The sequence below is a fragment of the Aquarana catesbeiana genome, linkage group LG13 (assembly GCF_042186555.1).
Source record: "Aquarana catesbeiana isolate 2022-GZ linkage group LG13, ASM4218655v1, whole genome shotgun sequence".
In the NCBI taxonomy this organism is placed as follows: domain Eukaryota; kingdom Metazoa; phylum Chordata; class Amphibia; order Anura; family Ranidae; genus Aquarana; species Aquarana catesbeiana.
Window position 1 is genome coordinate 206,903,577 of NC_133336.1, and position 23,132 is coordinate 206,926,708.

Here is a 23,132-nt window from a genome sequence, read left to right on the forward strand (position 1 = left end):
CTGATGTAAGGGGGCACTGTTGGGGACATTCAAAATTAAAGTGGGCCAGTCATGATGAAGTCCAGGGCCAAATTTTTGTCCCAGTCCAGCCCTGATGTGAGGTATGGCTAGGAATGCATAAAATTGCTTTCAAATACTGTAATTTTCCTTTCTTGGCCTGTCCTCACGTTAGCACAGGACTCCCTCCCAAGTGGCCTGTCACAGGCTAGGTTATTAACCACTTCAGTGTCTTTTATTCAGCTATGAAGAGGTGGTCCTATAGGGTGCCAGATGAGGCATTAGCCCATTGTGTGCTGATGTGCGGACAGGCCAGGAAAGGAAAAAATTACGGTAAGTATTTGATAACAATTTTCCATATTCTCCCTAGGGAATGGGACATAATTTGGGGAATGAATTGAAGTGACACTAAAGGTTCAAATATTTTTTTTAAAATAACAAATGTCATACTTACCTCCACTGTGCAGCTCGTTTTGCACAGAGTGACCCTGATCCTCATCTTCTGGGGTCCCTCGGCGGCTGTCTCGGCTCCTCCCTGCTTCTGATAACACCCTCTGGGAAGCACTCTCCCGGGGGTTACCTTGCAGGCGCGCTCCCGAGTCCTGTATTTGGCGTCCATAGCTGCTGACTACAGGACTCAGCCCTGCCCCCTGGCCCTTGCGTCAATGGAGTTGATTGACAGCAGCGCGAGCCTATGGCTGTGCTGCTATCAATCTATCCAATGAAGAGCCAAGAAGACCGAGCAAAGGAAGAGCGCGTTCACAACGCTGGACTTTCCAGGGCTCAGGAAAGTAAAATGGGGGAGCTGGGGGGCCAGTGATTGTAAGATGTTTTTTACCTTAATGCATAGGATGCATTAAGGTATAAAAACATGAACCTTTACAACCCTTTTAAGAATACACAGTTGAACAGTTGAAAGATAATAATAAAAGAAGAAAAGATCTGCCCATATCAGGAATTAAAACACAGGGGTGATTGAATGACACTGAATGAATGGAGGTATTTACAGCTAAAACATTTTGTATCAACTCTACCACAGCCAATTAGAAAGGAAGAGGATCCAAATTTAATGGAACATCTTTGTAATTCACAGGAGACTGTGAAAAACTCTGTAGCACAGATTTATAAAATACTCACGGGGTTGGCAGAGTTGAGAATCCCTCCATTCATTAGAAAATGGGAAAAGGAATGGGGAACACGATTAGAAGAACGACAAAGAAGTAAAATACTAAAAGCAGTACATAACTCTGCAGTAGACATAAATACAATTGAAATTAAAGTGCATGTAAACCCAATGTCATCCTTTCTAAACTACTGCCATAGGGGTTATCTATAAGGATATACACGCCTCCTGCATGTATCTTTACCTGTCAAATGTCTCCCCTCTGTCTGTTATGAGAACCCAAAAACTGCAGATTCTGTGGGCAACATTGTTGAGTTCTCTAACTTTGCTGTAGCTGAGATTGTCAGCTTTTGTGATGGGGAAGAGATTGGGTGTAGTTCTGCTAGGGAGGTCCCTGTTTCCAGGAGGAGGAGGACTGTCATTGGCCACTGATAAAGCCAATCACAGTCCTGCTAGCCCCATCCACCATCTGGAGGAAGATGACTTGCTTGGTTGCAACTACTAACCTCAGAAAGAAGAGATTTCACTGTGATTAAGAAAACCATAATCAGGTGACAGTTTGTGGAATTACTGTTGAGCTTCTGGGAACTTTGTTGAAATTATTCCTAAACCTTTGCGTCACTACTGAACCCCTGCACTCTGTGTCACTTACTACTATTCCCTGGAACTCTGTGTCCCTTTAAGCTACAGCCAGTATTCAGTGCAATGAAAATCAAACCCAACTTCTGCTGTGCTACACTTTTTCTCAGCTGCGGGGGCCCATCTTATGATCCTGCACACAGGCCCGCTGCTTTCAGAAAATACCCCTGACCTGAGCTCATCATTGCACATCCTATCCATATGCTTGTATGTGACATCACATACATCCTATACATCCCATACATCCCAATGGAATGTATGGGATGTATGTGATGTATGGGATGATCCCATACATCACATACATCCCATACATGCATGTGGGCTGGATACAAGAGTTGGATCAGCAGGATTAGTGTGTCAGGACAGGTAGATGTGTCTCATGTCTGCTTCCTTTCACCACTCTGCATATCACGCATGTCATAGATGAGAAGAGGGTACAGCGGTGGAGAAGATGAGAAGGAGGGTACAGTGGTGGGGAAAATGAGCAGAAGGGGTTCAGAAGTGGGACAGAAGAGCAGGAGGGTACATCGGTGGGGCGGATGTGTAGGAGGTACAGTGGTGGAAGAGATGATAAGGGGCTTCAGCAATGGGACAGAAAAGCAGGGGGCTATAGCAATGGGACAGATGAGCAGGGGGGCTCAGTGTTGGGCCAGATGCGAAGGGGGTTCAGTGGTGGGACAGAAAAGCAGGAGGGTAGAGCAGTGGGGCAGATGTGAAAGGAGGTGTATTGGTGGGACAGATGAGCAGGGGAAACAGAGGTGGGGCAGTAGAGCAGGGGGTACAGAAGTGAGACAGATGTGCAGAAGGTACATTGGTAGGGCAGATGAGAAAGTGGGTTACAGTGGTGGGGCAGATGAGCAGATGGGTTCAGTGTTAGGACAGATGAGAAGGTGATTCAGTAGTGAGACAGAAGAGCATGGGGATATGTCGGTGGAGCAGATGTGCAGGGAGGTACAGTGGTGAGGCAGATGAAAAAAGGGGTACTTTGATGAGGTAGATGAGCAGCGGGGTAACAATGGTGGGACAAAATAGCGAGGGGGTACATTGGTGGGGCAGATGTGCAGGAGGTACAGTAGTGGGAAGGATGAGAAGGGGGTTTAGCGGTGGGACATAAAAGCAGGGGGTACATTGATGGGGCTGATAATAAGGGGGTTCAGCGGTGGGAAAAATGAGCAGGGGGGTTCAGTGTTGGGGTAGATGAGAAGGGGGTTCAGCGGTGGGACAGAAGAGCAGGGGGAACAGAGGTGAGACAGATATGCAGGAGGTACATTGGTGGGGCAGATGAGAAAGTGGGTTACAGTGGTGGGGCAGATGAGCAGATGCGCTCAGTGTTAGGACAGATGAGAAGGTGATTCAGTAGTGAGACAGAAGAGCATGGGGATACGTCGCTGGAGCAGATGTGCAGTGGGTACAGAGGTGGGGCAGATGTACAGGGGGTACAGTGGTGGAGCAGAGGAGAAAGGAGGTACATTGGTGGGACAGATGAGCAGAGGGAACTGAGGTGGGACAGATATGCAGGAGGTACAGTGTTGGGGCAGATGAGAAAGGGGGTTGCAGTGGTGGGGCAGATGAGCAGATAAGTTCAGTGTTAGGAAGAAAGAGAAGATGGCTCAGCGGTGAGACAGAAGAGCATGGGGTACAGCAGTGGAGCAGATATGCAGGGAGGTACAGTGGTGGGGCAGATGAGAAAGGAGGAACATTGATGGGGCAGATGAGCAGGGGGTTACAGTGGTAGGACAGAAGAGCAGGGTGGTACGTGGGGCAGATGTACAGGGGGCTACAGTGGTGAGACAGGTGAGCAGGTGGGTAAAGCGGTGGGGCAGATGTGAAAGGAGGTGCATTGGTGGGACAGATGAGCAGGGGGAACAGAGGTGGGACAGATGTGTTGGAGGTACAGTGATGGGGCAGATGAGAAAGGGGGTTACAGTGATGGGGCAGATGTGCAGGGGGTTACAGTGGTGGGACAGATGTGCAGGGGGTTACAGTGGTGGGGCAGATGTTCAGGGGGTTACAGTGGTGGGGCAGATGTGCAGGGGTTACAGTGGTGGGACAGATGTGCAGGGGGTTACAGTGGTAGGACAGATGTGCAGGGGGTTACAGTGGTGGGGCAGATGTTCAGGGGGTTACAGTGGTGGGGCAGATGTTCAGGGGGTTACAGTGGTGGGGCAGATGTTCAGGGGGGACAGTGATCTGAGGTGTGAAGGTGCAAGAACTGGAGCTGATCTGAGGCGTGAGTGCAGGATATTAACTTCTCACTACTATTCAAGTCATTTACAGCATTTACTTTATAAAAAATCCTTTTTGTGATTGAGTGTGTGAAGTCGGCACTCTCAATTTCTTTGAAAATATTTTTTGGCACATTGTGCTCAAAAGGTTGCCTACCCCTGGTATAGAGAGATGGTGTACACAGATGGTGTACAGAACGCCCCCTGAAAATGTCATGTCCTGCTTGTGTGATTGGCTCACTAATTTTCCCAGAAGTCTGCACTAAGATACAAGTCAGATTTGGGCATCCCCGCAACAAAAAATTTCATTTTTGGTGAGACACTGCCAAAGGGAAATCACGTCTAAAGAGATGCAGACCCTGCCACTTTCCTTATTAGAGCCCTGGAAGTGCAGCAGCTGTTTGATAATTATAAAATCACTCCCATTCACATTTACTCTGCACATGGACAAACAGCAATTTCTTCAGAATAACAAAAGCTATGAATCTGCAACAAAGTTTGTTACAATCCCTGCAATGTACATAGATCAACCAGAGCGGAGGGTTTTTTCAAAGGGTCGAATAAAGGATCCAGGGAAGGCTCCAAAATTGCAGCTGTATCAAAATCAATGGATGAAGGATGACCAGGGAGGAGAGGTGAGGGTTAGAAAAACACTGATCCATCAAAGTGTATAGGAATGCTTCTCATCTATGCTGATGTGACTTTTGTGAGATAACATAAAATGGGCTATGGGGCTGAATTCGCACTGAAGTCCACCAGGAACCTTTTCCAAAATTGCACTGTACTGAGATGATCAGAGGGGCATCAATGAATATAATGCGATTTCCCTTGTCATACAATTTGTGAACCCAGGTTCGAGAACTTCTAAAGTAGCATTGAAGTTGCATCAAAGTCACATCAAATGTGCAAGCAAGTAGCACTGCATAGTCACACTGGAAATTGCATTTGGATAGTGGGAAGTGATATGGGGAAAACACAACACAAACGTGGCAAGAACACATCATGTGTTATGTTAAATGTAACAATACAGGAAAACCACTGCAAAAATGCAGCAAAAACTCATATGCATTTTTTGTATATTTTTGATACAGAGCCATGTGAAAGTAACCTAAAGCACACTGGTTTATTCACATATATTCATTCACACACACTTTATAACATGCACTGAACCCACCCTGATCAGTTTTCTATGAATCAAAAGGTAAAAACCAACTTCATTTATCTCTTCTTTCTGGGTAAGATTCAAAATTTCATAAGAAATGTATTTCTCTTTTGGTTACAACGACCTACCACATGTTACCTCCAGAGGGCGTTGTAGGCCCAAATTACAGCACATAGCTGTCAGCATTAGATGGAGAGGGTTGTTGGTGGTATTCCCACCCTTTAACCTTCCTTTGCTGTATCCAAAAATAAAAAAAATAAAAGGTTTTGCCTTTAGTTCTACTTTGAAGTGGATGTAAACCCCATTCCTGAAAACTGACCTGGGCACATATATCTGTAGACAAGAAAGAGAGAAAAGTATTGTTGCGCTACTAAAATGTTTTTTCTCTTAAAAGTGTAAATCAGCAGCCAGCATCACCAGTATGATAACCGTATACAAAATGTGATAAATAAATAAATGCAGCGCTAAGTGTCATTAACCATGCGTTTTTCTGTGGTTAAACAAACGTATAATCAAACATGCGTTTTCAGTGATTATACAAACATATCACCTTTCATACGTAATAAGGTTCTTCATCCGAAAAAATGTGATGGTGATTCAAAAAATATAAGTGAAAATAAACAACAAATTATAAGTGCAGTGTCTACACACATGAATCATCTAATTAGAATAATATATATCACCCTACATCACAGCAGTGTATAGTAGTATATAAAGGAATAAAGTCCATACATAAAAAACTCTAGCGATAACGCTGTGCAAACTGTGGCACTGATGAGATCCCGTAGTGATTGTTACATCTGGTGGGCAATCTTCCTGCATACAGATTTCATATAGAAATAGTAAGGTGGATGTGCTTACCAGAAGGGATGGACACTCTCACCGTACGGCGGGGTGTCATAAGGGCTTGTGGATCCAGATGATCCTATGGGTGTTCACTGGAAACTCGGTGAGGCGTGCCAATGGACAGTACCGGAAATTGCATACACAGCGACTTCAGAGACGAGGTAGACTGTAGGTCATCGGATGGATGAATTCACCTCTCCCAATACGCTGGTGGCCGAAAGGATATAGTTCTCACCACGTCACAATGTCATCCACATAGGGAAAAAAAGTTGAACAAGTGATCACAAGTTGAATAAAAATAGGATTGGAAATTAGCGTGGTAACAGAGTAACAGCAGTCAGCAACCCAACATGTTTTGAAACATGTTGGGTTGCTGACTGCTGTTACTCTGTTACCACGCTAATTTCCAATCCTATTTTTATTCAACTTGTGATCACTTGTTCAACCTTTTTTTCCCTATGTGGATGACATTGTGACGTGGTGAGAACTATATCCTTTCGGCCACCAGAGGTATTGGGAGAGGTGAATCCATCCATCCATCCGATGACCTACAGTCTACCTCGTCTCTGAAGTCGCTGTGTATGCAATTTCCGGTACTGTCCATTGGCACGCCTCACCGAGTTTCCAGTGAACACCCATAGGATCATCTGGATCCACAAGCCCTTATGACACCCCACCGTACGGTGAGAGTGTCCATCCCTTCTGGTAAGCACATCCACCTTACTATTTCTATATGAAATCTGTATGCAGGAAGATTGCCCACCAGATGTAACAATCACTACGGGATCTCATCAGTGCCACAGTTTGCACAGCGTTATCGCTAGAGTTTTTTATGTATGGACTTTATTCCTTTATATACTACTATACACTGCTGTGATGTAGGGTGATATATATTATTCTAATTAGATGATTCATGTGTGTAGACACTGCACTTATAATTTGTTGTTTATTTTCACTCATATTTTTTGAATCACCATCACATTTTTTCGGATGAACATCCTTATTACCTATGAAAGGTGATATGTTTGATTATATGTTTGTATAATCACTGAAAATGCATATTTGATTATACGTTTGTTTAACCACAGAAAAACGCATGGTTAATGACACTTAGCGCTGCATTTATTTATTTATCACATATATCTGTAGTGTTTACTTATCTCTCTTCAAAGCCCTGTGGCCAGTGTCTTTCTGCTGCTTCGTTCCTCTGTTATCAGCATGATAAATTCTGACAAGCTCTTTGACACAGGAGATAAAAGCAGCTGGAAATTTGTGTTGGGGCGAGTGCTATAAATAGATTAGCAGAGAGCTTGTCTATTCACATTACAGCTCTGCATATTTCTTCCTTCCTCTGCCTATGTGGAGGGGGGTGTGTGCCTTTCCTCCAATCATCTCACACACAGTCTATGCCCAGACTCCACACCCAGTGCTGGAACAGGAAGAAAAAAAATATAAAACGACGTTCACTTTCTGAACAGTGTATAAAGTTGGAGACAGCAGATATACATGTACAACGTATGTAGGAGGATTTGTTTAATCTCTGTGTATCATCTGAGGCCGTTCCCTTCACTGGGTATATGTGAGGGTTTACATTCACTTTAAGTCTTATCTGATGTATTCAGATAAATAGATGTGTACAGTCTGCATAGAACAGAAAACAAATCACACCGATAATTATTCATTTCTCTGGAAAAACACCTGAAAATACCAATTTATTACAGCAATGTGATTATTCAGATTAAATATTTACCTCAAACTCTTGATATTGTGTAGAGCCGGTATAAGTTTGCTCAATCCTTCACTCGGAATATTACATGAAACTAGTTTTACTTCTGTCTCTCTGCAGGATTGAAGGATAAAAGACAGCACAGAGCAGTCCAGAGGGCTGAGGGGGACCTCAGAAAAGTCAACTTTGTTTGATCCAATACATTGTGTCACCAGAGCCTTATTCCTGCTCTCATAGAGATAGTAGAATACATTAAGAAGCTCTCTCTTGTCTTCTGTAGATTTGTAAGGTCTTTGTTCTGGTATTTTCTTCTGGATCCAGGTGATGACATGTCTGGCAGCCTGAGTAGACAATAGTCCCACATGAGACTTTAACATGGATCTAGTAGAAGAGTCTGAGAGACCGCAGAGGAAACGGAGGAATATTTCAGCACGGCCGTCTTTGTAAGATTCAGCCTCATCAAGTGTTTTCTGTAATCTTTCAGGATTATTGTTCATAAAGTGGATTAAAGCAGCAAAAAACTCCTGAAGAGTGAGATGTAAGAAGGTGTAATCCACATCGGGAGGCTGACCAGATTCCATCATGAAAGATGAAAAGACATGATTATCATTTCTCACACTGAATGACTCCAGATGACGATCATCAAATACAATCATGTGATTCATGACTCCATGTTCTGCCATCCACCCAATAGAGGTCAGCAGTTCCCGGGCAGTGTGACCACCATCTTTATTCTGGCTGTGATTGGCCAGAATGTTGGAGACAAAAGTCACAAAGAGTTGTGTCACGGTTTTGGGTAATGATCTCATCAGCTGATCAGTGATTGGTTGGGATCTGAAGCACATTGATAACACTGTACAGATGATCCAGCAGTATGATGGGAGATAACAGAAAGTGTACAGCATGTCATTCTCCTCCACATAATGAAAAGCCTTCTCTGATAATTCCTCATTTCCAAAGAAATTATTGAAGAAGGTCAGTCTGTCTCCATGGAGAAATCCCATGATCTCAGCTATTCTCTTGAAAACACCGATATCCACTGATGCCACTCTGGTTGGACGGCTGGTTATCAGTACAGAACAACCCTTAAGAAGACTCTGCCTCACCAAACTGACCACAATCTCACCAAAATGTGATCTCTGTTTTGGATTGGACAGTTTACTTGATGAGAAATCCATTTGGTGATTACTTTCATCTAATCCATCAAATATAAACAGAAGTCTTTCTGGATCTTTTAAAATATCTCCAATCTGACTGTCCAGATATGGATATTGATGAAGAATCATCTCCTCCAAGCTGACCTCTCCCAGTCTATTAAGGTCCCGGAATCTGAAGAAGAAGAGAAAGGCAAATCTCTGGTAGTGTTTTCCGGTCACCCAGTCATAGACAAACTTCTGCATCAGTGTGGTCTTCCCTATTCCTGGCACTCCGCTCACCATTACTACATGTGGTACACATTGTGATTGGGGGTTCCATCGGAACAGCTTGTTGGGGGAAATGTGCTCCAGTCTAGTTTGTGTTTCCTTCAAGCATTTCTCATGTTTTACCCCAGTCTGTATTATCTCATTCTGGGGACGTTCCCTGAACTGATCGGTGGAGACTACAATCAGATCCACATAACGCTCATTGATGAGGAATCTTTGTGGTTCCAGGGTAGTTCCTGGGGGTCTATGCTCCACCAGAGTCTCAGTCTTCTCCATTAGATATTGTTTGTGCTTTTCCTGAATATCTGGGAATATAATGGAAATATTTTATGGATCAGGAGAAGTCAAGAATGTTGATATAATTTTCTTCTGTATTGATCATAATATTAGTATGGTTTTATCATTACTACATTTTCATGTGAAATGATTACAATACAGTTTACTTTGTGTGGTCATCCATATTACTGGAGAACAGAGATTTATTTTCTCAGCAATATATAAACACTTTTTATCCTTATAAAGACATGACAAGTACAGAAAAATACCAGATATACTTGTCCCCTAAATACCTCTTATGACAGAGAACACACAGCCCTAGACAGTTCAGGTTTTCTATACTCTATTACCTGAAAACCATGAAAGAAAGGAAATGGCGCTCACAGTGATAAATAAATATCTTGATTTGGTTACAGATATAAAATGATGTCTTCAGTGGAAAAACATAATAATAGATTTCCAAAATCAGTAACAAAAAACAATACAAAGCAATATAGAAAGTCCAATGTGACAGATCCCAACACCAAATAAGAGCTTCAATATAGAGATATCTTCTAGTTCTTCTCACCACTGGTGATCAAAGGATAGATGGCAGTTTTCATGGGGCAGTTTTAAAGGGGGCAGTTTTAATGGGACAATTTGATGGGGCAGTTTTGATGGGTCAATTTGATGAGGGCAGAATGGTGGGGCAATTTTGATGGGGCAATCTGTTGGGGCAGTTTTGATGGATCAATTTGATGAGGGCAGAATGATGGGGCAATTTTGATGGGGCAGTTTTGATGGGGGCAATATGATGGGGCAGTTTTGATCGGGCAGTATAATGGGGGCAATATTGATGGTGGCAGTTTTGATTGTGCAATTTTGATCAGGCAATTTTGATAGGGGCGTTTTGATGGGGAAATTTTGTTGGGGCAGTTTTGATGAGGCAATTTTGATGGGGCAGTATGATGGGGGCAATTTTGATGGGGCAGTAGGATGGGGGCAATTTGATGGGGCAGTGTGATGGGGTAATATGATGGGGCAGTTTTAATGGAGCAGTATGATGGGGCAATTTGATGGGGGCAGTTTTGATGATGGGGCAGTTTTGATGGAGCAGTATGATGGGGCAATTTTGATGGTGGCAGTATGATGGGGCAATTTTGATGGGGCAATATGATGGGGGCAATGTTGGTGGGGCAGTATAATGGGTCAGTTTTGATGGGGTCAGTTTTGATGGGCCAGTATTATGGGGCATTTTGTTTGGGGCAATTTAATAAGGGAGTTTTGATGGGGCATTTTTGATAGGGGCATTTTTGATGGGGCAGTATGATGGGGGCAATTGTGATGGTGGCAGTATGATGGGGGCATTTTGATGGGGGCAGTCTTGATGGGGGGCAGTTTTGATGGGGCAGTATGATGGGGGCAATTTTGATGGTGGCAGTATGATGGGGCAATTTGATGGGGGCAAATTGATGGGGACAGTTTTGATGATGGGGCAGTTTTGATGGGGCATTTTTGATGGGGGCAGTATGATGGGAAATTTTGATGGGGCAGTATGAAGGGGCAGTATGATGGGGCAATTGTGATGGTGGCAGTATAATGGGGGCATTTTGATGGGGGCAGTTTTGATGGGGGCAATTTTCATGGGGGCAGTTTTGATGGTGGCAGTATGATGGGTCAATTTTGATGGTGGCAGTTTTGATGGGAGCAATATGATGGGTGCAGTATGATGGGGCAGTTTTGATGGATCAGTGTGATGGGGACAATTTGATGGGGCAGTATGATAGGGCAATTTTGATGGTGGCTGTATGATGGGGTAGTTTTGATGGGGGAAATTTGATGGGGGCAATTTGATGTGGCAGTATGAAGGGGCAATTTTAATGGAGGAATTTTGATGGGGGCAGTTTTGATAGGGCAGTTTTGATTGGGCAATTTTGATGGGCAATATGATGGGGACAGTTTTGATGGGGCAATTTTGATGAGCAATATGATGGGGCAATTTTGATGGTGGCAGTATGATAGGGCAATTTGATGGGGGCAAATTGATGGGGCATTTTTGATGGGGGATTTTTGATGGGCGCAGTATGATGAGGCAATTTTGATGGGGCAGTATGAAGGGGAAAATTTTGATGGGGCAGTATGATGGGGCAATTTGATGGGGCCATTTTGATGGTGGCAGTTTTGATGGTGCAATTTTGATGGGGCAATTTTCATTGGGCAGTTTTGATGGGGCAATTTTGATTGGGGCAGTTTTTATGGGGCAGTATGATGAGGCAGTTTTTATGGGGCAGTATGATGGGGCAATTTTTATGGTGGCAGTATGATGGAGCAAATTGATGGGGGCAATTTGATGAGGGCAGTTTTGATTGGGCAGTTTTGATGGAGCAGTATGATGGGGCAGTTTTGATGGTGGCAGCATGATGGGGCAGTATGATGGGGCAGTTTTGATGGGGGCAGTATGATGGGGGCATTTTGATGGGGGCAGTTTTGATGGGGCAATTTTGATGGGGCAGTTTTGATGGGGCAGTTTTGATGAGGGCGTTTTGATGGGGAAATTTTGATGGGGCAATATTGATGGGGCAGTATGATGGGGCAATATGATGGAGCCATTTTGATAGGGCAGTATGATGGGGCAGTTTTGATGGGGCAATTTTGATGGGGGCAATGTGATGGGGCAGTTTTGATAGGTCAGTTTTAATGGGGCAGTATGATGGGGCAGTTTTGATGGGGCAATTTTTATTGGGGGCAATATGATGGGGCAGTTTTGATAGGGCAGTTTTGATGGGGCAGTATGATGAGGGCAATTTTGATGGTGGCAGTTTTGATGGTGGCAGTATGATGGGGCAATCTCGATGGGGCAATTTCAATGATGGCAGTATGATGGGGCATTTTGATGGGGGCAGTTTTGATGGGGGCAGTTTTGATGGGGCAGTTTTTATGGGGCAGTATGATGGGGGAATTTGATGGGGGCAGTTTTGATGGGGGCAGTATGATGGGGCAGTTTTTATGGGGCAGTATGATGGGGCAATTTGATGGGGGCAGTTTTGATAGGGCAGTTTTGATGGGGCAATTTTGATGGGCAATATGATGGGGACAGTTTTGATGGGGCAATTTTGATGAGCAATATGATGGGGCAGTATAATGGGGCAATTTTGATGGTGGCAGTATGATAGGGCAATTTGATGGGGCATTTTTGATGGGGGCAGTATGATGAGGCAATTTTGATGGGGCAGTATGATGGGGAAAATTTTGATGGGGCAGTATGATGGGGCAATTTGATGGGGCCATTTTGATAGTGGCAGTTTTGATGGTGCAATTTTGATGGGGCAGTTTTTATGGGGCAGTATGATGAGGCAGTTTTTATGGGGCCGTATGATGAGGCAGTTTTTATGGGGCCGTATGATGGGGCAATTTTTATGGTGGCAGTATGATGGAGCAAATTGATGGGGGCAATTTGATGGGGGCAGTTTTGATGGGGCAGTTTTGATGGAGCAGTATGATGGGGCAGTTTTGATGGTGGCAGCATGATGGGGCAGTATGATGGGGGCAGTATGATAGGGCAGTTTTGATGGGTCAGTATGATGGGGCAATTGTGATGGTGGCAGTATGATGGGGGCATTTTGATGGGGGCAGTTTTGATGGGGCAGTTTTGATGGGGGCGTTTTGATGGGGACATTTTGATGGGGCAATATTGATGGGGCAGTATGATGGGGGCAATATGATGGAGCCATTTTGATAGGGCAGTATGATGGGGGCAGTTTTGATGGGGCAATTTTTATTGGGGGCAATATGATGAGGTAGTTTTGATGGGGCAGTATGATGAGGGCAATTTTGATAGTGGCAGTTTTGATGAGGCAATTTTGATGGTGGCAGTATGATGAGGGCAATCTCGATGGGGCAATTTCAATGGTAGCAGTATGATGGGGCATTTTGATGGGGGCAGTTTTGATGGGGCAGTTTTTATGGGGCAGTATGATGGGGCAATTTGATGGGGGCAGTTTTGATGGGGGCAGTATGATGGGGGCAGTTTTTATGGGGCAGTATGATGGGGCAATTTGACGGGGCAGTTTTAATGGGAGCAATATGATGGGGCAGTTTTGATGGGGCAGTATGATGGGGGCAATTTTGATGGTGGCAGTATGATGGGGCAATTTGATGGGGGCAGTATGATAGGGACAATTTTAATGGTGGCAGTTTTGAATGAGGGCAATATGATTGTGCTGTTTTGATGGGGGCAATTTTGATGGGGCAGTATGATGGGGCAATATGATGGGGGCAATTTGATGGGGACAGTTTTGATGATGGGGCAATTTTGATGTTGGCAGCAGATGGAGCAATTTTGATGGGGCAATATGATGGGGGTAATGTTGGTGGGGTAGTATGATGGGGCAGTTTTGATGGGGGCAGTATTATGGGGACATTTGTTTAGGGAAATTTAAAGGGGGTGTTTTGATCGGGGCATTTTTGATAGGGGCATTTTTGATGGGGCAGTTTTGATGGGGCAGTATGATGGGGGCAATTGTAACGGTGGCAGTATGATGGGGGCATTTTGATGGGGTCAGTTTTGATGAGGGCAGTTTTGATGGGGCAGTATGATGGGGGCAAATTGATGGGGACAGTTTTGATGATGGGACAGTTTTGATGGGGGCAGTATGATGGGCAATTTTGATGGGGTAGTATGAAGGGGCAGTATGATGGGGGCAATTGTGATGGTGGCAGTATAATGGGGGCATTTTGATGGGGGCAGTTTTGATGGGGCAGTTTTTATGGGGCAGTATGATGGGGCAATTTGATGGGGGCAGTTTTGATGGGGGCAGTATGATGGGGGCAGTTTTTATGGGGCAGTATGATGGGGCAATTTGACGGGGCAGTTTTAATGGGAGCAATATGATGGGGCAGTTTTGATGGGGCAGTATGATGGGGGCAATTTTGATGGTGGCAGTATGATGGGGCAATTTGATGGGGGCAGTATGATAGGGACAATTTTAATGGTGGCAGTTTTGAATGAGGGCAATATGATTGTGCTGTTTTGATGGGGGCAATTTTGATGGGGCAGTATGATGGGGCAATATGATGGGGGCAATTTGATGGGGGCAGTTTTGATGATGGGGCAATTTTGATGTTGGCAGCAGATGGAGCAATTTTGATGGGGCAATATGATGGGGGCAATGTTGGTGGGGTAGTATGATGGGGCAGTTTTGATGGGGCAGTATTATGGGGACATTTGTTTAGGGAAATTTGATGGGGGTGTTTTGATCAGGGCATTTTTGATAGGGGCATTTTTGATGGGGCAGTTTTGATGGGGCAGTATGATGGGGGCAATTGTGATGGTGGCAGTATGATGGGGGCATTTTGATGGGGTCAGTTTTGATGGGGGCAGTTTTGATGGGGCAGTATGATGGGGGCAAATTGATGGGGCAGTTTTGATGGGGGCAATATGATGGGGCAGTTTTAATGGGGGAAATTTCATGGGGGCAATTTGATGTGGCAGTATGAAGGGGCAATTTTAATGGAGGAATTTTGATGGGGGCAGTTTTGATGGGGGCAGTATGATGGTGCAATTTTGATGGGCAATATGATGGGGCAGTATGATGGGGGCAATTTTGATGGTGGCAGTATGATGGGGCAATTTGATGGGGCAAATTGATTGGGGCAGTTTTGATGGGGCATTTTTGATGGGGGCAGTATGATGAGGCAATTTTGATGGGGCAGTATGAAGGGGCAGTATGATGGGGAAAATTTTGATGGTGGCAGTATGATGGGGGAATTTGATGGGGACAATTTGATGGGGCCATTTTGATGGTGGCAGTTTTGATGGTGCAATTTTGATGGTGCAATTTTGATGGGGGCATTTTATTGGGGCAATTTTTATTGGGCAGTTTTGATGGGGCAATTTTGATGGGGCAGTATAATGGGGCAGTTTTTATGGGGCAGTATGATGGGGCAATTTTTATGGTGGCAGTATGACTGGGGCAAATTGATGGGGGCAATTTGATGGGGGCAGTTTTGATGATGGGGCAGTTTTGATGGGGCAGTTTTGATGGAGCAGTATGATGGGGCAGTTTTGATGGTGGCAGCATGATGGGGCAATTTTGATGGGGCAGTATGATGGGGCAGTTTCGATGGGGGCAGTATGATGGGAGAGTTTTGATGGGGGCATTTTTGATGGGGGCAATATGATGGGGGCAGTTTTGATGGGGCAATTTTGATGGGGCAATATTGATGGGGCAGTATGATGGGGCAATCTGATGGGCTGTTTTGATAGGGCAGTTTTGATGGGGCAGTATGATGGGGCAGTTTTGATGGAGCAATTTTGATGGGGGCCATATGATGGGGGAATTTTGATAGAGCAGTTTTGATGGGGCAGTATGATGGGGGAAATTTTGATGGTGGCAGTTTTGATGAGGCAATTTTGATGGTGGCATTATGATGGGGGCAATCTCGATGGGGCAGTTTTGATGGTGGCAGTATGATGGGGCATTTTGATGGGGGCAGTTTTGATGGGGGCAGTATGATGGGGCAATTTGATGGGGGCAGTTTTGATGGTGGCAGTATGATGGGGCAGTATGATGGGGCAATTTGATGGGGCAGTTTTAATGGGAGCAATATGATGGGGCAGTATGATGGGGGCAATTTTGATGGTGGCAGTATGATGGGGCAATTTGATGGGGGCAATTTTGATGGTGGCAGTATAATAGAGACAATTTTGATGGTGGCAGTATGATGGGGCAATTTTGAATAGGGGCAATTTAATGGGGGCAGTATGATTGTGCAGTTTTGATGGGGCAATTTTGATGGTGGCAGTATGATGAGGCAATTTTGATGGGAGCAATTATGATTGGGGCAGTATGATGTGGCAATTTTGATGGGGCAATTTGGGGCAGCTCCTTCCAAAGGTAATTACTTTTTTAAAGATGCTAATTGTAAATGCTATCCCTTGTTTCTGTGCTGATATATCATACATACATATATATATATATATATATATATGTAGCACTAACTCTCGGTGGAGCTGCTGGTTTAAAGCGGGCTGTTACCTTCACTTCTGCCACCTCTGTTTCACCGGCACCGGGTCTAGGGTCCCGTTGAGTTTACCTTGTAAAAACCCCTTGTAAAAATAATAACAGTAAAATTATTTTCGTAGCGTGGGTTGTCAGCACCCAAGGCAAGACAAGTAATTTGTGCCCCTAACCCACGGACATTTAGCGCTCCCCTTATGGTACATTTTAGGATGTACCACTCTTTCTCTTGGTTCTCCTTTCTTTCGCTTTTATCTCTCGCTATCCTAATTTCTTATTTTTTTTCCCCATCCCTCTCTCTAGCCGTCTTACTTGTTCTTTCTCTTATGCTTTCTTTTTGTTCCTCTCCCTCCTTTCCTCTCCCTTCCATGTATTCTCTATTTTTATTCCTTCTCTTACTCCTTGGTGGCGGGGAGTTGGGATGAGTGGCAATGCTGGGGGGAGTTCTGATCAGCCAACTTAGGAGCTCTTGATCAAGGTCATCTGCTGATCTGAGAACTGTAATGGGGACTTTTAATGGCAACTATAATCACAGGTAGTGTTACTCACCGTGTCTCCAGCTTTGTGTCTCCGACTTTGTAATGTCTCGTAGCAGTGACACCTATGCCGAAATCAGGAGATAGGGGCTCCTCCCACTTCACATTCCTCACCAGTCAGCTGACCTCTAGTCTCTGCCCCCCAGCCATGCTTTGAACTAAATGGGTGAGTGTGAAGAGGCTGAGTGGGTGGCTGCAGGCTCCAGGAACAGCCCAGCTGGGCGGCCACAGTTTCCAGGGACAGCCCTGCTGGGTGGCCGCAAAAAGACTGGGAGAGCAGTGTGAGCTTTAGGAACAGCCCAGGATTCAGTGACCCCTGGCAAATCATCATTCGACCCCCAGGTTGCGAACCACTGAGTTAAAGGGAGTGGAAGGGGCTTGCAGAAAAGAAAGGCCAGTCCTGTATTTGTGCATCAAAACAAATTTGCCAAGTTGGGTGAAGATGTGGAGGTGGCAAACACAGAGGTGGCAGCCCTAGATGTCACTGCTACCCCTAACAGCCGGGAGAGCAGCCCATCTAGTAGAGGTGGTGAGGGGAGTGCAGGTAAGGCCTAGACAGTTGGTGGTTATAGGGGATTCTATAATCAGAAGGACTGATAGAATAATTTGTCACCAGGAAAGCCTCAACAGAATGGTTTGCTGTCTCCCTGGTGCTAGGGTTCGCTTTGCGCAGTGGCAGTATCATAGCCAATGAGGTTCAACTGAGGCATGATTATTGCTAATTGCTTCTCGGCCTTTTGGCTAAGATCAAGTGTAGTATCTGTTCATAGGTGCAGTATCAGTTTCCAGGAGGTGGCGCTTGCTTCCGTCCCTGATCTATCATGGCTCTCTTTGGGTCTAATCACAGTAATAATTGTACACATGTATGTTGATTGTTATCTTTGCTCTCTGTGTGACAATGGATCATGACTTATTGTGCAACTTATGTGTATCTTATGTAAAATCAATTAATGGTTTATTATATAGAGGCTTGATGCCCACAGCATTTTAGAGGTTGGATGCCAAAAATGTTTTTACACACCATGGATTATACCAAATAAATTAATTTTGGTCACTTGACCTGCGTTGTGCTGCTGTGTGCTTCATTTAAAGTCCCACTTCTTCTCCATTTTTTATAACCAATGACCGGGATGGAGGCGAGCATCCCTTTGGTGCTAGCCTCATTTAAATTCCCAAAACTTTTTCCTTTTTTTAAATACATAACCCGGGATGGAAGCACACAGCAGCAGTCGCACATTTATTTCTATATCTATGTAGGCCATTGGTATCAGTGGTCCCACAATCAACCTCTCATACTGATGTATTGGTTGTGTGTCCTGCTGGGTCTGTGTCTGCGATCCCTGGATGGTGTTATTGATATCGCTGATCTGTCTGCATTTGCTCGCCTCCGTTGGCTGAGGTGTTTCACGTGGGTCTCCTACCCCTCTCCCTGCCCATGGTTGTCAGGGAGGGGGCGGATGCATGGTCCTTCCCTCTCTGCATCACGTCACATCCGCCGGTCGCAGGGCGTCCTTGTGGCGCTATGTTTCCGGCGGTGTGTCGCTGTTCGGTGGACACACTGGGGAGATGAATTGGCACTAATCGCCCGACGGCTGAGCCGCCCAGGTGAAAGTTCTCCACTCCCAGGTGTTGTCTGCTGACTTGATGTGGGGGGTTGGGCCATGATGGAACACCTATATAGGCATCTCCAAGGCTGGCCTTCACACACTGCACTTTCCTTCCTATTTATCATCACACTCACATGCATGGAGTTGTCCACTCTGTGCACACCAGGTATTATTCCTTTCATTTTTTTTTTATTTTTTTTTTTTTTATTTTTTTCTTCTCTAATTTTCCCTTTTATGTTTGCTTTATCTCCACCTCTTCCTATCCCACTCTCTCTCCCTATTTTAACCTTTGTCCTCACATCACTCTTTTTTATATTCGTTTCACTTTCATAAACCCACACACATCCAGGGCCGGATTTGCCACAAGGCCACCAAGGCCACCGAGGCCCCCCCCTTTCGGGCTGCCCGTTAAAGTCGATTAAGGTGCCCTTAGAAAAGATGGCCGCACCGCCCACTACTGCGCATGAGCCGTTCCAAAGCGGCCGGGCTTGGGAAGGCTCGTATGCGCTCGGCCGGGCGGCGCATGCGCAGTAGCGTGATTGCGCCGCCCGGCGCCATTTTTGAAAAGATCGAGAAGTAATGTCAGCGGTGCGGCGGCGGGGGAGAGAGTTGACATCTCTCACTGCCCGCACAGCTGTTCCGCCCTCCTCCATCTGGTGGCAGCCAGGCAGCGTGGCAAGTGACATTAACATCTGGTGGCAGCCAGGCAGCGTGGCAAGTGACATCTCCATTTGGTGGCAGCGTGGCAAGTGACATCTCCATCTGGTGGCAGCCAGGCAGTGTGGCAAGTGACATCTCCATCTGGTGGCAGGCAGCGTGGCAAGTGACATCTCCATCTGGTGGCAGTGTGGCAAGTGACATCCCCATCTGGTGGCAGGAAGCGTGGCAAGTGACATCTCCATCTGGTGGCAGGCAGCGTGGCAAGTGACATCTCCATCTGCTGGCAGCGTGGCAAGTGACATCCCCATCTGGTGGCAGCATGGCAAGTGACATCCCCATCTGGTGGCAGGCAACGTGGCAAGTGAAATCTCAATCTGGTGGCAGGCAGCGTGGCAAGTGATATCTCCATCTGGTGGCAGGCAGCGTGGCAAGTGACAAGCGATGGTGGCAAGTGACACGCTCAGTGCTCCCAATAATTCTGCATTATGGTGAGTTGAACTATTCAATCATCCTGACACCATACCAACCATGGTGCCGGGGATGATTGAAGCACTAACACCAGCCATTGCCCTGAAAAATTGCCCGCGAAAAATCCTTACCTACCTACCTGCCTACCCTGAAGTATTTTTAGTCTGTACAATTAAAGCCAGTTATTTTCAGTGTTCTCGTGTGTGGAGATATGTTTTTAATTGATCTATTGTAGCAGTCACCGATAAAGGATGAGAATGGTGGGGGGGCATTGAAGGACCCGGCCTTGGGGCGGCAAAGGTAGTAAATCTGGGCCTGCACACATCACTATAATTTGTTTCATATAGGTTTCCCACACAGAGGTCCGCATCCTGCACTCATTGCACCTACCAGCAATGGTTTTGCCTATGGCTGTTGTTCTCATTCCCGCAGACCACCCTGGCGTCGGGCGGCTTTGCATTGCAGCTCTCTGCGATTCTGGATACTGTTTCACTGGATCGCTGATGCAGATGTGAGTTTTGACGCACAACCTTTAACTCATTTTATACAAGTCAAATATTTGTATAAAAAAACCTTTTTTCATTTTCTGTTTATTTACTGAAAACAAATTTTTTTTTTTTATAAAAATAAATTTTTTTAGAATCATTCCATGACGTATGCTCCTGATGAGCGGTTGCTATACCGCGAAACGCATAGAGCTTTGATTATTACCAATCTTCACACATCATGGAATACCAAGTTTTCAATGATTCTATTTACCTCCATAAGTATCTGTCATGGCATTAAATCCTTTTATTATCGGCATTATTTGTCCTAATTTTCATGGCTCTCTTTGGGTCTAATCACAGTAATAATTGTACACATGTATGTTGATTTTTATCTTTGCTCTCTGTGTGACAATGGATCATGACTTATTGTGCAACTTATGTGTATCTTATGTATAATCAATCCATGGTTTATTATATAGAGGCTTGATTCCCACAGCATTTTAGAGGTTGGATGCCCAAAATGTTTTTTACACACCATGGATTATACCAAATAAATGAATTTTGGTCACTTGACCTGCGTTGTGCTGCTGTGTGCTTCATTTAAAGTCCCACTTCTTCTCCATTTTTTATAACCAATGACCGGGATGGAGGCGAGCATCCCTTTGGTGCTAGCCTCATTTAAAGTCCCAAAACTTTTTCCTTTTTTTAAATGGTTAGTTAGTTTATTTTTTATAGTGTTAGGGCACCCGCCGTTTATTACCGAATAAAGGTTTAGCCCCCTGATCGCCCGGCGGTGATATAACTTAGGTTTTAGGGTCAGATAGGGTCTGCGTCGCCCCAGGCAGCGTCAGGTTAGCGCCAGTACCGCTAACACCCATGCACGCAGCATACACCTCCCTTAGTGGTATAGTATCTGAACGGATCAATATCAATAACGGATCAATATCTGATCCGATCAGATCTATACTGGCATCCCCAGCAGTTTAGGGTTCCCAAAAACGCAGTGTTAGTGGGATCAGCCCAGATATCTGCTACCACCTGCGTTTTGCCCCTCCGCCCGGCCCAGCCCACCCAAGTGCAGTATCGATCGATCACTGTCACTTACAAAACACTAAACGCATAACTGCAGCGTTCGCAGAGTCAGGCCTGATCCCTGCGATCGCTAACAGTTTTTTTGGTAGCGTTTTGGTGAACTGGCAAGCACCAGCGGCCTAGTACACCCCGGTTGTAATCAAACCAGCACTGCAGTAACACTTGGTGACATGGCGAGTTCCATAAGTGCAGTTCAAGCTGGTGAGGTGGCAAGCACAAGTAGTGTCCCGCTGCCACCAAGAAGAAGACAAACACAGGCCCGTCGTGCCCATAGTGCCCTTCCTGCTGCATTCGCCAATCCTATTTGGGAAGCCAACACTTCTGCAGCGCCCGTACTTCCCCCATTCACATCCCCAACCAAATGCAGTCGGCTGCATGAGAGAAATGTCCTCCCGAGTACCCCTACCCAACGAACCCCCCAAAAAAGATGTCGTGTCTGCAGCAAGCGCGGATATAGGCGTGACACCTGCTATTATTGTCCCTCCTGTCCTGACAATCCTGGTCTTTGCATTGGTGAATGTTTTGAACGCTACCATACACTAGTTGAGTATTAGCGTAAGGTACAGCATTGCACAGACTAGGCACATTTTCACAGGGTCTCCCAAGATGCCATTGCATTTTGAGAGACCCGAACCTGGAACCGGTTACAGTTACAAAAGTTAGTTACAAAAAAAGTGTAAAAAAACAAAAAAACAAAAAAATATATAAAATAAAAACAAAAATAGTTGTCGTTTTATTGTTCTCTCTATATATATTCTCTCTCTCTATTGTTCTGCTCTTTTTTTACTGTATTCTATTCTGCAATGTTTTATTGTTATTATGTTTTATCATGTTTGCTTTTCAGGTATGCAATTTTTTATACTTTACTGTTTACTGTGTTTTTATTGTTAACCATTTTTTTGTCTTCAGGTACGCCATTCAGCCGCAGCGCGGATTTATTTATCTTGACAGCAACAGCGTTTGCTCGCATGATATATAAAGCCATGACTCCAGCGGAGGTGATATATGCTGAAGCATGGGGGCAGCAGGGGGGAGGAGCGATTTGCTCCTACCTTTTGCGAGAGGATGCCCCCATGCTTTGGTATATATAAATGGTGCATGTACGCCCATCATTAGAAGTGGGTGGATGAAGGGAGGTATTCTAATGGTGGGCATACCCACCGATCAATATCTTTTTTTCGTTCAGCCCACAGGCTGCATGAAAAAAAAAAGAATACAATATATGTCCAACAAGGACGAGCAACGTACTGGTATGTTGCTGGACTTTGAGTGGTTATACCAGAATGATGCCTGCAGGTTTAGGTATCATCTTGGTATCATTCTTTTCAGCCAGCGGTCAGCTTTCATGTAAAAGCAATCCTAGCAGCTAATTGGCCTCTAGACTGCTTTTACAAGCAGTGGGAGGGAATGCCCCCCCCCACCGTCTTCCATGTTTTTCTCTGGCTCTCCTGTCCCAACAGGGAACCTGAGAATACAGCCAGTGATTCAGCCAGCTGACCATAGAGCTGATCAGAGACCAGAGTGACAACTTAGTGACAAATTTAGTGACAACTTTGTGCAAAAAAAAAAAAATTGTCACTTTCCCGCAACTTGTGTCAAAATATAAAATACTCCATGGACTCAACATGCTTCTCAGCAAATAGCTTGGGGTGTCCACTTTCCAAAATTGGGTCATTTGGGGGGGTTTGTGCCATCTGGGTATTTTATGGCCTTCAAAACTGTGATAGGTAGTGAGGAGTGAAATCAAAAATTTACACCCTTAGAAATCCTGAAGGCGGTGATTGGTTTTCGGGGACCTGTACGCGGCTAGGCTCACAAAAAGTCCCACACATGTGGTATCCCCATACTCAGGAAAAGCAGCTGAA

General features: G+C 45.1%; 1 protein-coding gene and 1 pseudogene across 1 annotated transcript in view; one reads left to right on the forward strand and one right to left on the reverse strand.

Annotated features, from left to right (window-relative positions):
- The window catches only part of LOC141116658 (NACHT, LRR and PYD domains-containing protein 3-like), a 502,014-nt gene that overhangs the window by 206,743 nt on the left and 272,139 nt on the right, over positions 1 to 23,132 (reverse strand). Inside the window, exon 6 of the mRNA XM_073609051.1 lies at positions 7,743 to 9,447. Coding sequence (XP_073465152.1) covers positions 7,743 to 9,447 — 1,705 coding nt within the window. The remainder of the gene's footprint in view (positions 1 to 7,742; positions 9,448 to 23,132) is intronic.
- LOC141120779 (U4 spliceosomal RNA) lies at positions 17,614 to 17,678 on the forward strand (annotated as a pseudogene).